At 33.5% G+C, this 17,101-nt stretch overlaps 1 protein-coding gene and 1 pseudogene across 4 annotated transcripts; one reads left to right on the top strand and one right to left on the bottom strand.

The window, feature by feature from the left end:
- Window positions 1-59: 59 nt before the first annotated feature.
- LOC107939679 (elongator complex protein 5-like) lies at window positions 60-7,835 on the bottom strand (annotated as a pseudogene).
- A 1,250-nt stretch (window positions 7,836-9,085) lies between these two features.
- Window positions 9,086-12,126, top strand: LOC107939681 (uncharacterized). 4 transcript variants are annotated; one of them, XM_016873046.2, is made up of 4 exons: window positions 9,086-9,464; window positions 10,127-11,073; window positions 11,296-11,361; window positions 11,836-12,126. In XM_016873046.2, exons 2-3 carry the CDS (start codon window positions 10,129-10,131, stop codon window positions 11,338-11,340), a joined length of 990 nt encoding a protein of 329 aa, XP_016728535.1. In that variant the 5' UTR covers window positions 9,086-9,464; window positions 10,127-10,128; the 3' UTR covers window positions 11,341-11,361; window positions 11,836-12,126. The 4 variants fall into 4 exon arrangements, with proteins under 4 accessions (XP_016728535.1, XP_016728537.1, XP_016728536.1 ...); XM_016873047.2 differs by having other exon boundaries at window positions 9,130-9,464; window positions 10,114-11,073; XM_016873048.2 differs by lacking the exon at window positions 11,296-11,361.
- The last annotated feature ends 4,975 nt before the right edge of the window (window positions 12,127-17,101 follow it).

Here is a 17,101-nt window from a genome sequence, read left to right as displayed (position 1 = left end):
TTCTCCCCCCCAATAGTATTGATAAAAAAATGCTACTTAAATCTATGGAAGACTGGAAATCAAAACAAGAAACCATTGAAATCAATAATCTGTATAAAGGTACAACGAAGAACAATGAACATGGTTTAATGTTTTGTTGTAACTTTGACGAAGCAATGAAAGCACAATTATGGCATTTCAACTCCACTCAAATTTATGTATTGCTCTAACCTTCTTATCCGACCAAGCCAGTTGTGTTCTGGGCTCACGTTATCAGTGCAGAACTTCGGGACCACGTCTATTTTGGAACTAGTCAGATTGTCGATGTGTAGCTGCTGGGTATAATACGCTTCTAACCACAGAAAACTGCAAAATCCTCTAAAGGTTGAATATGCAGAACAGTCGAAATGGAGTTTGTAGTGACATAAATGAGTAAACAGTGCAGATCATCCCAACACGATGCGTAGCTTTGCTAAGGCTGAAAATATGACTAAAGATATTATGAGAGCTTCTCTCCGATTGGGGAGTGCCTGAAGATAAATAAAACAAAAAGAAAAATTCAGTTACATCAGCAGAAAACCTTAGGGGATGCCTAAAACAATAAAACAAAAGAAAAAATATCATTTCTTGTATGAAGCACTATTCATGTATGCTGTAATGTGAACCCAAAATTCCCTTTAGTACATGTGCATGTGCACAGTCAGGTCTGCACATTAAATCTAGACTTGATAAGGTGCTCGTCAATGGAAATTGTGTTCCGGCGGATTTTATCCAAACTTAATATTAACATGAATGATCAGATTCAAGAAGATGGTAAAATAAATGAGTTTGAATTGGAAAAATTATATTAACAAAAAACATGGTAAAACACTACAAAGCCGACACCTGCCACAGTTCCCCCAGTTACGAATGCCATGAATGGATTTAATTAATTTCAGTATATTCTCGAAAATGTAAAGTATAACAGTCTGAGCTACTAAAGCAACTGAATCATCTCTAGAGTGGTAAAGGCGAGCTTTACTGGCTTCAATATACCTCTGCAAACAATAAAAACATAACTCCCAAGTTTGGGTTGCAGATCTAAAAACTGGACATATAACACAAAAATAACTACAGCTAATCAGAGTAAAAATTATACCGGTATTTTTTGTCAACATATACGACCATGACAGGTATTTCATGTATGTCTCAACAGCACATACTGATCCAACTTACAATAGAATTCTTTAATGATAACAATAAAATAACACACACTATGCACCAAATGATTTTTACCACTTTAACCTTAGAAAAAAGGGCATTATGTGCTATATAACAAAAGCATAAACTTCATTAGTTCTCAGTTTTCATGATCTATAAATGGCATAAAATTCAGACCTTAATGGCATAAAACTATAGAACTATGTTCTATTAGCAGAAAGCATATTATAAAAGAAATCATATACTTCTCTCCCAACGTCCCCAAAGAAAAGTTTGTTATAACTCTCAGTGACAGCATCAATAAGCATATGCAGTGTTGAGACCTGAAAAATGAAAAATAGTACTCAAGTAACTTCTCTGTAGCATTCACAAAAAGAATAATCAGGGTATGTATGAATGGAAGTAACTTGGCTCAAGTATACAAATAAATAGATGGTGGCAAAACAAGCACAGTATTTTTTTCTTACCACCCAACATTCTGGAAGAGGAAGCCTTAGAAGATACCCCTCCATGTTAAACTGAAAAGGAAATAATTTCTTCAGTTTACTGAATAGGATGATGTCAATCTTCGTAGGAACAGGACATTGTGATGATGTCAAAAGAAAAATTAAGTTACACCCTATGCAATAATAAATGATTCCTTTTCTTCTGAGAGCAATAATAATAGTTACAAATGCAAGCATAACTCAGATTAATACTGTTGATAGTACAATCAATAAACACAATGAATACTCCACCAATCTAATAATTAAAAATATTTATGTGCTTGTTTGTTGGGGTTTTGACAGCAGCAAAAGAAGAGAACATGACAGAGAACAAAGGAGCAAGAAGCTTGACATAATTTACTTGCTCACAAACGTGCAGCAAGGAAGCAATCTGCTTTATACAACTGATATGCTTGCTCATTCAATATGAAAACAATACATTTATAATCAAAATACATCACCGAATATTCAACTAATCCCACTAATAAGCATTGGGACTATTAAAACATTGCTTGTACACATGGGATAAGCTGACTTATCAGCTCAATCACCCCTAAACCCATCAAAACATCAACAACTAAGTTCATTTTCAACCAAACTAAATTACATTGCAACTAAAACAGAAAATATGTTGCTGCAACATGCACAATTGCTGCAGCATGCATACGAGCTGTATGCACTCAAAAAAATCATCATAGCAGCATGCACTTTAACAAAAACATAACAGCAGCATGGTTGGCCATTTTTCAACATTGTTCCTTCTGATTTATGTTAAATTTCATATGGTAGTAAATGCATACTGTTGTCAGAAGACAAGGATAGACAGGTGGTCTAATACTATCCCACTAATCTGAGAAAAGAGGAACAAACCTTACAAGCCTCTATATTCTGTCAACCAGAAACATTATCCCTATTAGGCAGAACCTGCAGCACAAACTTGCCAGCATACCATAATTTGTTTGTGAAGGCCGTGTTTGCTGTTAGCCTTTCAGTTGATAAATTAAAATCCTAGAGATTATTCAAGGAAATTGATTAATTAGACATACTATCATAAGCTAGAACCATGGACATAAATAAAAGAAAATAAACAAAGGTTCGTAAGCAGCTTAATATGTTAAATTATATTATAAGGACATAATCCTTCCGTATTCCATTTATAGTCATACCACCTACTTGTCACATATTCATCTTCAAATTCCTGACCTGTAACTCCAAAATTCAATTAATCATTGAATAATCACTTGCATTCACATAAATCATGCTTTGCAAACAAAATGGATTTAAAATCTAGCTTACGAACTTTCCGAGAATAAACAAGGATTAAATTGTAACAATTTCAAAATAACAAGGCAATTGTGCGAAACATGAGTCACACGGATGTGTAGTGCATGATTGAGCCAATAAGTATCAAACTTCCTGCCCAAACTCAAAACATTCCCTAACAGTGACCTTTAGGTACCCCTGTAGACCTATAAGAACTAAACCAAATTCTTCAACAACTCATATATACCTTACCTTAATTGGCACAAATGGTCACCATTTAGATCTAATAACACAAGCAATACAATCAAACATTACAAGATTCTCAACCAACTATCATCCTTACAACAATTCATATCATTCTATTTAATTTATGGTCATATCATTTCTTAGCAACACAAACCACGTCCACAACATCGCAAATATACCAATTGGATATTTAGCCAACCTACATTTATAACATTCAAGCAACTTAGATTGCATCACTACAATGACTTATTTTACATCAATAATACAACTTATGTTCGTGATCATTTGGACAGTGTAAACGAATATTCAGACAGCTTACAATGACAACATAACTTGCTTTAAAATAACATCAAGTGCAATTTTGTTTTCTAACTTATTTTCACCTGCAATTTTGAAATGTAAATCTAAAACAAGAAATTTGGTAGCCTTTGGAAAAGTTGCATACAATGTTTATGGATTGAAGATACAATCATTTCTTAAATATTACTATCATGATGTGCTTAAATATTACTATCATGATGTGCTTAGCTCCAATACAACAATAGGAAGGGATATGTAATGTTAGATGGTAACGCCAAAAAGAATACCAGATCATTGGCAGAACAAAAAGATGAGCAAGACATGTAGAGGTTCCAATGTCACAACAAAATTGGAAAGGAGACCTAATTTTTATCGCACTTGACAGCAAGTTGCAAGAAGTATGGCATGTTTAGATCACCTAACCCTGATACATGAGCACTGGAAGAACTGACACAATCATTTCAAATTAGAGGTTATTACTCCGAACAGAGTAACAGATGACACACTTCAGCATATTGTATTTTGACACCAATAAATGTGATAAACGCAAATAAATGCCAACAAGTAATGCCCCATAGTACAATAATAGGGAATCAGAGACATCTTGTACTTGGAAGAGGATGCAGATACATCTATATCTATTTCCAACTCCATTTATACCTGAAGGAGCCGTCTATACTGCCCGCTAGCATAACTTCTGTTTCCATTTGACCCTCTAGTGTCTGGAAATCAACTTGTCAGCTCCAAAGCACTATAATGTATATTTCTTAATAAATTTTCATCTGTTGCACCATATCTCCAACCTGAAACAAATCTGAAATACTGTACAATACAATAATGAAGACTAAGTGATTATCAGTAAGAAATTTGGGAATAAAACTCTGATTTAAAGAATGACAAATATTGCAAAAGAGATATGCGTGAGGATTACAGAAAATATAAATTCATCAAATTTTGAGTTATCTCTTCCATTAATTAGTTTATTTTTGTCCTCTCCAGCAGCAAAATCGAAATAATAAAACAAGGATTAAGAGGAAGAGATCCAAGTGGTGATTACAATTGACTCCAAGCAATTCAATTCTAGTCCATAGGTTTCCCATAAGAGAACGAAACATTATCTCCCCCAAAAGACAGAGATTTGGGAGTTGAGTTGTAGTTTATATTTTTAGAAAATTTTAAAGAAAACCCATCACCAAAAACCCTTCTAAAACAAAATTTGATTATTGCAAGAACAGAAACCAAACGAAATTAAACTTGAAAAGAAAAATCTGCTAACCTGAAAGTGTAATGCTGTGATAAAAGAGGCAACTTTGAACGCATTTGCAGAGAATGTGTGAAGGAGATTTTGGGAAGAATTTTCTTTATTTCTATTCGGCCATGGTCGGAATGGCCATTCAAAGCATTCAGCACTGAATCCCTATTACGCATTTGAGGGAATAGAAACGCTTTAACTAATTCCGCCAAATGAAGAAACGGTAAACCAAACAAAAGCATTGATATTCATCCAAGAATAAAGAGGGAACCAACCAAACTTGGCCTGATTCTTTTAATCTGAAAACCGAAAACCTTAACAAAAGCTAACTTAAAATATTAGTAAAACGAAGCATATATCTGAAACTATAGATAGAGACGCATAAAAAATAAAGGGGCATTGTTTATTTTCAAAAACTACATTCTGGTATAGACTTTTTTTTTATTATTTATTTTCAAAAGAATAAATTTTGGAAATTGTTTCTGTTTTTTAAATACCAGTAATATTGGTGTTTGCATTTATTATTTATTGGTATTTGGGGCTATTTTAAAGTTACTGTTGGGCTTCATATAAATTGGGTATCAATACCGCTTATATAGCTGTCCATAACATAAAGGCAAACTTAAAAACGAGGGGATATCCCTGGAATGGGATATACCTAAGACGGGGTATCCTTCAAAAGGATATCCCCCAACCGGGATATCCCTGGAATAGGATATCCCTGCCTGGAATAAGTACGACAGGTAACCCGGTCCAAACACTTAAAAAAGCTGAACCGGATGCCAAAACAGCTGAACCGGGCACTAAAAATAATGAACCGGTACGGGATATGATGGGAATATTTTTGGAATAGCCTATCCCGGATCAGGATATGACGGGATATCCCCGTAGTAGTAGAAGAATGAAAATTAACCCAGTATTTAATGTCAAATTCTCTGAAAATATTTAAAAGCTCAGGATGATTTAATTACTGTTTTCTTATTCCTTCAACAAATATAATGCTTTTACTTGTTGAAAAAGGGAAAATGAGGAGACGATAAAGGGAAAGAAACAAGAAAATATTTCCATTTATTTTCTGCTAATCAGTTAGGGTTTTAGGGTAGATACTTATATAGTTGTTAGAAACATATCTTCACTGTGAAATCTCATAAATAGGACTCAAAGATTTGCAAGAAAATGTCCTTAAATACAGAAAACAAACAATCGAAAAAAAAAAACACATAACAGGCGATAAGCTATCAAAAAAATGACATCACAAGATTTAAAAAGACGAATATAAGCAGTGTTTCATAAGGCTGAACACCAAAACGAATAACAAAAACACACTGAAAAATCAAAAAAAGAAGCATAAATCTGAAAACTAAAACAAAGATGAAAACCACAATACCCACAGAAATAAAAGAAGATAAGCATAGGTCTGACACTAAAAAAGACGTGAAAAGAAAAAGTTAGTAGAAGTGAAAATCATACCTGAAATTGCAATCCGATGAAGAAGGGGATTTCAATGTCCTGCTGTAGTAAAGAAAGGGAGGAAGAGAAAATAAATAAAAACAAAAGAAAAAGAAAATAAAAATCAGAATAAACACAATTTACAGGAGAAAGAAGGGTATCTATCTCATCAAGAATTTAGAGAGACGTTGGAAGCTGTTTAATGTATCATTTAATTATCAAAAGACACTATGATACCTGTAGGCCTGGTCTGACCTGAACTTGGACAATGTTAAACTCACAACAGTGATTTAAAACCAGGCCAAAAATAGGATGAAAACTTGTAAAGTGAATACTCAGGAATGTGTCACCGAGTGAGCAAAGAATCAATCATAATAGCAGGATGAAAACTCAGTGTTTGAATTGATTGCAACTTGTTAAAGAGTTTTTTTTTTTTCAAGAAACACTTCCTTGCGAATGTCAAATATCCGGTATGCCCTCAGGTTTTGGCAGATGGCCAAGCCATGACTGTCGGAGAACTTGCATTGTTCCCCGCACTTGCTTCACTTGAAGGCTGCCTCCTCTAAGTCCCTCTTGCGTGGAGGGCATGCAGTGGAATTCCCATCATTGACCTTCAAGTGATCCATTTTCCATTCACGGATTTCATACATGTGGAGCAGCATTTCAAAGGTCCATATATCTGTGCATATTACAAGCAAAGTTCATGATGCTTTAAAAGACTTGAACAAGATAGGATACCTTTTTTTTTTCTGTACATTGAAATTTTACTAGTTAAAAAAAAGTTCAAGTTTCATTCAATCAAACATTAGCAAACAGGATAGAGAGGATTACCGAGTCTATGGCAATAGAAAACCGGATTTTTCCACCTCCTACCAATCCTACAAACAATCAAAAGCAACAATAAAAAAATACCCAACAAAAACCATAAATGAATTTACTCAACAAACAATCAAAAGCTTATGTTGATCTTTCAAACTTGAAAAGGATTCGCAAAAGATTTACCTTTGCCAAGTTCAATAATTGAATTGTACAACTTATCCATATGTTTAACTTCCCTAAAAACATTAGCAGTACTCGAAACCAAAGCTTCATTGGAAAGAGCTGTGGAGTTTCCACTCCCAGCTAACTGATCGTTCCAACCAAGTGGATCACTGTAACCATCTAAAATTATTAGAGCCAAAAAGAAATTCACTGTTTGTCCGATGAAGCGACGTCAGTTCCTTTGTTTTTCAGCAAATCCAAACAAAACGATGGATTCCGGGAAAATGAAACGACGACAAGGCCTCTGCAACATATAATAACTAAATAATTACTCTAATTTCAAGTTAATAAATGTTAACAAAATGGTTTTTCGAGAAGAGAATAAAAGGAAAGCGAACAGTGACTGCGATTTTCCTGCCAAAATGGAGGAGAAGAGCTGAGAAAGCACGTGAGAAAACACTTGTAAGGCAAAGGGAGAAGTGACGGAGTCCTCGATGGTGAACGCAGGCGCCAGCTCGCCTTCTACAGCTCCGTCTCTTAGTGCTCTGCAAATTGATTCCGCCATAGCTACAGGCTTTGGTGCTACTGAGTTGGGTTTTTTTAGCGTCAAAAAACCTCTAGAGGAAAATATGAGGGGGTTTCAATGGATCCTTTAATTTCTTTATTATTATTGAAAAAAAATATGAAATATGTTTTTATTTATTATATATCTAGCCATTTAACAAAAAAAATCTCGCTTTTTCATTTATTATTTGTTCATGTATACATTACTATTTTTATATATTTACTTTTTATCTTTTGTTCAAAATTTATAGTCACAAATATTTAAAACCACAAAATATTTAAATCTGTTTTTTTACAATATAATATAAATATTATATTTAAAACCCCAGATATAAGATTTTTTATATCTCCAACGTATAGTAGAGAATTTTTATTTCACCACCGTTTATTCGTTTTTTTATGTTTTATGGTTCTCCAACCTACACTTTAAATTTTCCATAAATGTATATATTTTACACTTCTACATTTGTATATTTTTAAAAATTATCATATTCTAAACATTATATTATTTTCAATATAAATAAATAGATTATATATTATAATAGGTATACAGATTAAAGATACATTAGACAATACATATATTAATGAATAATTAATAGCAGTTAAAAAAATTCAAAATAATAATTATTCTTAATTATTGATTTATAATATGATAAGAAGTAAAAAAGAATTAATGAGTCAAAATTTTTTACAAACTCATGCAATTTTATATATATTATAAACAAATAGATTATATATTATAATAGGTATACAGATTAGAGATATGTTAGACAATATGCATATTAATGCCAATGTGGTAGATGGGGTTTAGTAATCCCATTAAAATTTAAAATACCAAATTATAGGGAAATTTTTATAAAACACAAGCACTAATATCAGAATTAAAAAAAAATTCTATGGATCCTAAAAGAGAAACAGACTTCCAATTTCAGGTTGAATAAGCTGGTTCACTCTGAATTTTTAAGAGCCGGAGGAAATTGACAACCTACTACCACAAAAGTCAAAACTAATTAAAGAAGTACATTATTAAGCACCATTATCAAACTACCCAAAAACAAACTAGAAATAGATTATTAAGTCTCATTATCTCAAAACAGCTGATGGTTTTGGTCCTACAATTATATAAAACATTTAAAAAAGAAACATAAAAAGAAAGCCAGCCCCAAGACATAGCAAAAACTACATCACTCATACATACATGACGACGAGCAAGTTCTGGCTCAAACACACTATAAATATTGTTGCTCATTCAAGTTCTGAGATTCTACCGACTCAATTGCCAGATTGACACATCTCCTATTTATCAAAACTCTAAATAACATTAAAAAAGCCATAAAAATGGTCAAAGCGAAATGGGCCATGGCACAAACCTATTTTTGCTCAGATGTGCATGAGCCACATCAACTTACGCGTAGACGGAGTAGCTATCTTATGAGTTGTATTCTTTTTAGATTTCATTTTTTAAAAATAAATGAAAATAAGGCCTTTTCTTTTTACATATATCTGTCGGCCACGGGAGGCAGAAATCACAAATTCAGGATTTATTTAATTTTTTCTTTTTGGACGAGATGAGGATTTATTAATTACTTTGCGTTTATATGGAAATAAAGGAGGAGTAGAAAATTAGAAGTAGATAATTTTCTCTTTCATTTCCCCAATCTTATATAACCCCCCTGGCCAGTGTCCGCTCTCTTCTTATCACAAAACATATAACAAGATCAGAATAAGAAAAACGCTGCTTGCAGGTAAATCTCACTACAAATTATCTGTCTTCTTTTTTTTCCACTTTTTAATTTAAATTTTCTATATTCGAAAGATGGTGGGTTGGATCCTCATCCCTCCACCGGAAGATGAGTGATTTGAGTTATGACCAGACCAGTCACCCTTTAAGTTTAGGAATGGTAGTAGCAAACTAGTATATGACCTTTTCTTTTTGATCGTTACAATGTTATTGCCGTTGTTGACTTGTTACAGTATGAGAAATTGTCATGTCTGAAACAATGATGATGATCTGGATCTGGATCTGGATCTGGATGTTTTGGCTGCTGTTCTTCACTTCGATGATTTTTATGTCTCAGATCACTATCTTTCCTTTGTGTTCTGGCTGGCTCCATGTTTAGTATTTAGATCAAATCCTTAATATTAAGACTCTCTTTTCCAGTCCTTTCGGCTGTTCCTTGCTTGGCTGCTTCTGCTTCTCTCTTTATACACATATGCCAACCAGTATATATATCCTCTGGTTTTAAATCTTGCTTCAATTGACAGTCGTAGAAGGATTGCGATCTATGTTAACTAATTTATTTAGTATTTAGGGCTTCCTGTAGTTTCTTTTATCAAAAGAAAAAATGTTTTGAATATTTTTCTAATAACTTTATTTGATTAATTACTTGGAAGCTTTGCTATTAAGGTATGTCATCATCCGATAAGCCAGAATTAGTTGAAAGGGATGTTAAGGACAAGGTGGATGACAAAGAAGACAACAGTGGATTTATAGACAAGGTCAAGGGTTTCATTCATGACATTGGTGAGAAGATCGAGGAAACAATCGGCTTTGGCAAGCCTACTGCAGATGTAGCTGAGATTCACCTCCCTTGTATCAATCTTGAGAAAGCAGAAATTGTCGTTGATGTCCTCATAAAGAACCCAAACCCTGTTCCAATCCCCCTCGTCGACATTGACTACCTCATTGAAAGTGATGGTAGAAAACTCCTTTCAGGCTTGATTCCAGATGCTGGAACCATCCATGCTCATGGTGAGGAGACTGTCAAAATACCAGTTACTTTGATATATGATGATATCAAAAGTACATATGATGACATTAAGCCTGGCAGCATCATTCCATATAGGCTGAAAGTTGATCTCATTGTTGATGTTCCTGTTTTTGGGAGGTTAACTTTACCTCTTGAGAAAACTGGAGAGATCCCTATACCTTACAAGCCAGATATCGATATGGAGAAGATACACTTTGAGAGATTCTCTTGGGAGGAAACTATAGCAGTTCTTCATTTGAAATTGGAGAATATGAATGACTTTGACTTGGGACTCAATGCCCTTGACTATGAGGTCTGGCTATCTGAGGTCAGCATTGGATCTGCAGAACTTGAAAAATCTGCAAAGATAGGCAAAAATGGAATCAGTTATATTGAGATTCCTATCTCTTTCAGGCCTAAGGATTTCGGATCTGCTCTGTGGGACATGATTAGGGGAAAAGGAACAGGTTACTCTATGAAAGGTCACATCAACGTTGACACTCCGTTTGGAGCAATGAAATTACCCATCAGCAAGGAGGGTGGCACAACCCGCCTTAAGAAGAATAGGGAAGACGGTGGTGATGATGATGATGATGATGATGAGGTATGTTAATTACTCCTGACTTGTCCTTTTTGAAGTTTGAAACTTGCTATACGAATAGAATCCTATGTTTTCTTATTTCATTCTTATTTTGGGTTAGGATGTTACTCTTATGTTAGATTTGATTCTTCTTTTAAATACAAGAGGATGGTCTTTATGATTCTTTAGTAACTAACAAATTGGATTCTACCCCTTGCTATTTGCTTGTCTTTTTGCTTTGAAAAGAAAAAAGTAAGAGGAATGTTTGAATGTAAAAGCAAGCTATGTTGATGAAGAACTAATAATTCAAATGTAAGTTTCTTTAGAACGAGATACATGATTTACTTTACTGTAAATTGATCATGTTAGAATTGTGTTGTCTAACAAGTATTTGTTTATTTTTAAATTATTATGATTTTGCTTTTATCATTTGATTTTTACTTTAGCGCCTTTTTGGAGCAAAAAGCAAATAGCATATATAACAAACCAAACAGGCCTAGTAAATTTTTGAGATTGTTGATGACTGAGAAAGTTCTAATTGGATATTACAATGTATTGAAAATCAGTAAGAGTAAGAGTTCCTGGTTAACATTGGTAAGAGCCACTCATGAAAAGCATGCCCATCTATGTGTTTACATAACATATCCATATATCATTGTCCTCTAAATGAGTATCAGAGATTCAGAGTAGATGTGTCTAGTGCCTCCTTTTTTTAATCAGTTGTCACTAGTCAGGTTTATGCAAATTTTGATTGTCTAACCCTGTATTTAATTATTTTACTTGCAGGATTAAAGCAAAAGATCAACAGGGATGGTCCCCTTGAGCTTCTTTTGTTTTGTTACAGAGTTCATTGCAATAATATACTAATGGTGTGTGGAATTTAATGTTTAGATTGTGACGGTAACATGTACTACAATTATGGAAAAGTTGGTACCTATAATTATGCATATTATGTATTATGTATGTATGCATGAATGGGATGCTGTGACCCTGGTTTTTATTTTGTCTAGCAGCCCCCCCCCCCTCTTAGCGAACCTCTTGAATTTGCAGTTGAATAAACTGTTATTTTGCTTTTAATATGATTCCTGCCACGTCTCATCTTCATCTTTAGTTTTTGGCTATGTGAAAGGGTGAGACGTATTTTTGCATGTGTTTCATCCTTTTTTTTACCCTTAAATAGTCACGAAGGATGCATGAAACATGCGTTCTTAGCTGCCTGTGGTTCTTTGGAGAATATTAGGGCAAAGTACTGTTAGTAATGAAACATAGTTAATGGAACTAGTTTCCGCAACCCACATGTAAACTAGAAAAATATACTCCACAGCCAGACCATCCAACCACCAAATAGCCTTCTTTTTTGCATTTGTTTTTCTTTTTTGTCAAAGTCGTTAATTTGATTGAAATGCTGTTGGAAAGATCACTAGGGATGAGGATTACATGTCATGGCACAGAAACTACACAATTTGAAGTCAGCTGAAACATAGATGCCTACTTTAGTTTTGCATTTCTAGTTCCTTGCTTCAAATTTGCAGATAATAATTAGTTTCTGTTAAATTTTTAATTGCTTCAGGCTATCCATCCAATAATCACTTTTAACTTTTTAAACTCAATTTCAGTAACATCCAAATCCAATATATAGTTTTTAAAGTTGCCTCACCTGGACTGCATTGCAGAATCAAGTCTGACATTGCGCCATAAACCATCCTCTCGAGTTGACTTGAAGAGATTGGTTTTCGCTGTTTTAAATCTTAGCCGCTTTTATTAATCTGGGTTTCGCTTCAATTTGCTTCAACGACTTGCTATATCATTGCATCTCAAAGAAAGTATCCTGGCCTAGGCGCCTCGCTGAACCTGAATTGGAATTTTCTATTTCTCATCTGCATTTTGCAGAAAATCACTATCGACATCATTGATTTGGTTGTCATTTTAAACTTGCTATCTTAATAAGGGGTTCAATCAGATATGGATTGCCAACCTGGCAAGTAATAAGAGCATTTTAAATGAGTTGGGTTGACCTGAACATTTCCTACGGGTTATGATTGGTAGTTTAGTTTATTTATGCTTTAATGTAGGTGTTTGTGGAAGATACCAATTCAACTCAAAAGAATCAATTGTTTTAGCAGAAAGCTAACCGAAGGCATAGAAATTAATAATGGAGAAGGATGATCAAATTTATTAACTAAGCAATGCTTATACATATATGTGACTCAAGCTAATAAACACAATTTCCTACTCTTACTAACAAGCTAACGAACTTGCCTTTTTACTCCTAATAAACTAACAACTACTAAAAAGCTAACAATCTCTCTTGAAACACTAGCATTCTCCTCCTGATTCGAGTATTATAAACACCAAGTTTGTTCCTAAGAATTCAAATTGAGTAACATGGAAAGGCTTAGTTAAAATATCCGTCATCTATTCCTTCAATTTGTAATTAGCTTACTTCACTTCACCTATCTTCTGCACTTCCCTCAGCACATAATACTTTACTTTAAAATGCTTTGTTCTTTCATGAAATACGAGATTAAATGAAATAGCTAGAGTAGCTTGATTATCCACAAACAACTCTATACTTCCCTCTTGCTTTAAATGCAAATCATCCATTAGCTTCTTCAACCATAAGGCTTGATTCACAACAGTTGTAGTTGCAATGAATATAACTTTTGCAATTGATTGAGCCACCATCTTTTGCTTTCTTGAACATCAAAAGAAGCAACTTGACTCAAATGTGAAGCAATAGCTTCAACTGCTTCTCATATCATCTAGCGATCTAGCCCAATCACTATCAAAATAGCCTTGCAACTTGAACTTCTCAACTTCGCTAAAATTGATTCCATATGCAAGTGTCTCTTTCAAATATCTTAATACGCCATTTGCAACAATCATATGAATTTCGATTGTACAACGGAGAAATCTAGACAAGACACTTACAGTGTACATGATGTTTAGCCTAGTGGATGTGAGGTACATGAGACACCTAACAAGACTCTTGTACACCTTCTTATCTACAGGATTTGCCCCATCCATTTTCTGAAGTTTTTCTTAGGCTTCCTCATACCCTGCAAGTTTAAGAATAGTCATACTGCACCTTTGATAAACTTCACTCAATGATCTTGTACCTCTAACTGGTGTATCATTTGCCAGTTCACCATGATTGAGAGAAAACTCTTGCTTCTTTTCTTTTGCATCACTTGTCTAATCCCACTGTTCATCTTCTTGGAACTGGATATTTCTACTTATAATCATCTTTCCTTCCTGAGGTTGATAGATTCTATAGGTTTTTGACACCAAGCCAAAACCAACAAATATTCCATACTCAAATTTCTTCTTAATTTGTCCCTCTTAACCTTTAAAACATAAAAGAAACATAAGCAACCAAACACTTTTAGATTCTTTAGAGTTGGCTTCATCTAAAACCAAGTTTCATAGAATGTTTTCTTCTCCAATACCCTTGTAAGAAGTCTATTCAGAAAAAATACAGCTGTGCTAGCTGCCTCAACCCAAAACTCCTTAGGTAGGGACTTCTCATGCAACATGCACTTTATCATTTCCATAATGGTATTGTTTTCCCTCTCACTAACTCTATTTTGTTGTAGAAAGTAATGAGCAGTAAGTTTATGCTCTATCCCAACCTCCTCACAGAAAGCATTGAAGCTTTGTGAGTTATATTCAGTCCCATTATTAGATCTGACAACCTGAATCTTACAACCACTTTAATTCTCAACCCATCTCTTATACTTCAAAAACACTTCAGCAACCTAAAATTTTTGCTTCATGAAGTAAATCCAGCACAGTTTGGTAAAATCAAATAAAATTAATGAAATACTTGTTTCTATTCATGAAGGAGTTGCTTGTACACCACACAGATTAGTGTGGATAAGCTGCAACTTCATTTTGGCTCTTCAAGTTGAGTCTTTGAAAGGCAACCTTGTAACGACCCGATACTCAGGGGTGACGGACAGTGAGATTCGAGACTCCATTCCCATAAAATGAAATCATAAATATTTTTATTAAATATTTACGAGGTTAGTTTAGGAGTGATTTAGATTTTGGTTAAGTAAATTCAATGAAATTGGGAGTTGTTAAGGTACAGGGACTAAATCGCATAAGGGCTAAAAGTTGAATTATAATTTTAAAATAAATTAAAGGGGTTAAAGTAGCAATTACACCTAAATTTTAGTTGTAGTGGAAAGTCATTAATGATATGTATATTATATATAGATATATGTGTTGTATATTAAATTAACTTTAATATGTATACATTATAATAATGAATAAAAAATTAATTAAAGTAAAATAAATGAAATGAAAGTCGGGAAAGATGAAATATTTCATGCAAAGTAAAAGAAAGAAAAGAAGAGAAGAGAAGAGTTGGACGACACTTTAGGGATTTCTAACTTTTCAACTTTAATTGGTTAGTCAATTCTTATAATTTTTATATTTCTGGAATCTCGATACTTAGAACTACCTGACCTATGTCAAAATTTTTAGTATTGTTTAATATTTTAGATGTTTTCATAGTTGAATAGTTTAAATACTAATGGTTAAATTGGTAGATTTTTAAGTTAGAAATGAAAAAGGACTAAATAGTGAAGTTAATTGTTGATTTGGAGCAATAGAGACTAAATTGTGAAAATTTCAAATTTAATAGGTATAATTGAAAATAGGGAGCTAAATTTAGCTTAGACTGAAATTAGTATAAATTTTTGAGGTTAAATGTAGAGGTTAAATTTAGTCTTGGTTTAGGGACTAAATTTAAGTTTAAGCAAATATAGTGTAAAATTTGAAATTTTAATGTAAAATTGAATTGAGTAATATTAATGTATTTTAATTGTTTTATTCCGTAGCTAACATCATACCGGAATCCTTGAGTAAAAAGGGAAAAGATAAAATCGACGTCGAATAGCTCAGAATTTACGGTTTGTGTTCTATAATCCAAACTAAGCTATAAATTATTCCATTTTGAATTGTTGCATACAGTAAGCATTTGAGGTGAGTACTTTTGTACTTTAGGATTGAATTGAATTCATACTAGATTGAAATGGATTGATTTTGTATATTATGGATGTATTGATTATATGAATATTGAATTGAGTATAAGTTTATATGTGATGATGTGCATATATGAGAATTGGACATTGGGTGTAATTGAAGGTGAAATGGAACCCTATCAACTATTTTAGGCTAAGTCGGATATAGATGGCATGCCATAGGATAGGAAGAGTTCAGGGATTTCTTCGACCTCGAGTCGATGAGGCACTAAGTGCCAATTTACTTCGATTTAACCGATGAGACACTGGGCGTCAACTTATATAGCGTTGGGCGTAGATATTACTTTGGATTTATCCGATGAGGCACTGGGTGCCAAACTGGTGTGTTGGTTGGATCCATGTATCCGTCCGAGTCCGAGTCGTGTTAATAGGGGAAATTAGATAATTAAATTTATGTGTTTGATATGGATATGGCAAAAATGAGAAATGAACATGATATGAGAAATGAAATATGAAATGATGAAATGAAATGTGAATTGAAAAATGAAATCAAGTATTGATCAAAGAGTTGAATCGTGCCATTGCATGAGTTGAGATTAACAAATGATATTGATATGTACTTGAACATGTGAAATTTTAGTAGATATGAATAAGGAATGAGCAAAAAAATTTATATTATTGATTTGAAACACATATACATAGCTTTACTTGATGCATTTATACATTTTAATTACTTATATCAAGATTATTTGTTCGAATTATAGAATTACCACTGAGTTATACTCAGCGTACGATTTTGTTTTCCGTGCCCAGGTTAGATACTTTTCAACTATCGTCAATTCAGCATCCAACAGCAAATCCCGAGCTCAAGTGTGGTGATATTTCATTTTGTAATGGCGTGTACCTAGAAAGTCTTTGGTTGATAGTGATTTGTTGGTGTAATGTTGTTTTGGTTTAATATGAAATGATCGCCACTTGTATATTTATAATTATAGTTTAGGCAATGTTGGTATGATAGCTTAGCCTAATACTTGGTATATGCTTAGCTTCAAATTTGGTAA

This window comes from Gossypium hirsutum, chromosome A01 (genome assembly GCF_007990345.1).
Source record: "Gossypium hirsutum isolate 1008001.06 chromosome A01, Gossypium_hirsutum_v2.1, whole genome shotgun sequence".
Taxonomy (NCBI): Eukaryota; Viridiplantae; Streptophyta; class Magnoliopsida; order Malvales; family Malvaceae; genus Gossypium; species Gossypium hirsutum.
The sequence above is the reverse complement of the archived record's forward strand: the minus strand, read 5'-3'. Positions and strand labels throughout refer to the sequence as shown.

Excerpts from the sequence above, each read along its gene's own strand:
- LOC107939681 (XM_016873046.2), top strand. The coding sequence starts at position 10,129 with ATGTCATCATCCGATAAGCCAGAATTAGTTGAAAGGGATGTTAAGGAC. Across the intron at positions 11,074-11,295 it reads ATGATGATGATGATGATGAG|AAAAAAGTAAGAGGAATGTT; the intron begins GTATGTTAATTA and ends TGCTTTGAAAAG.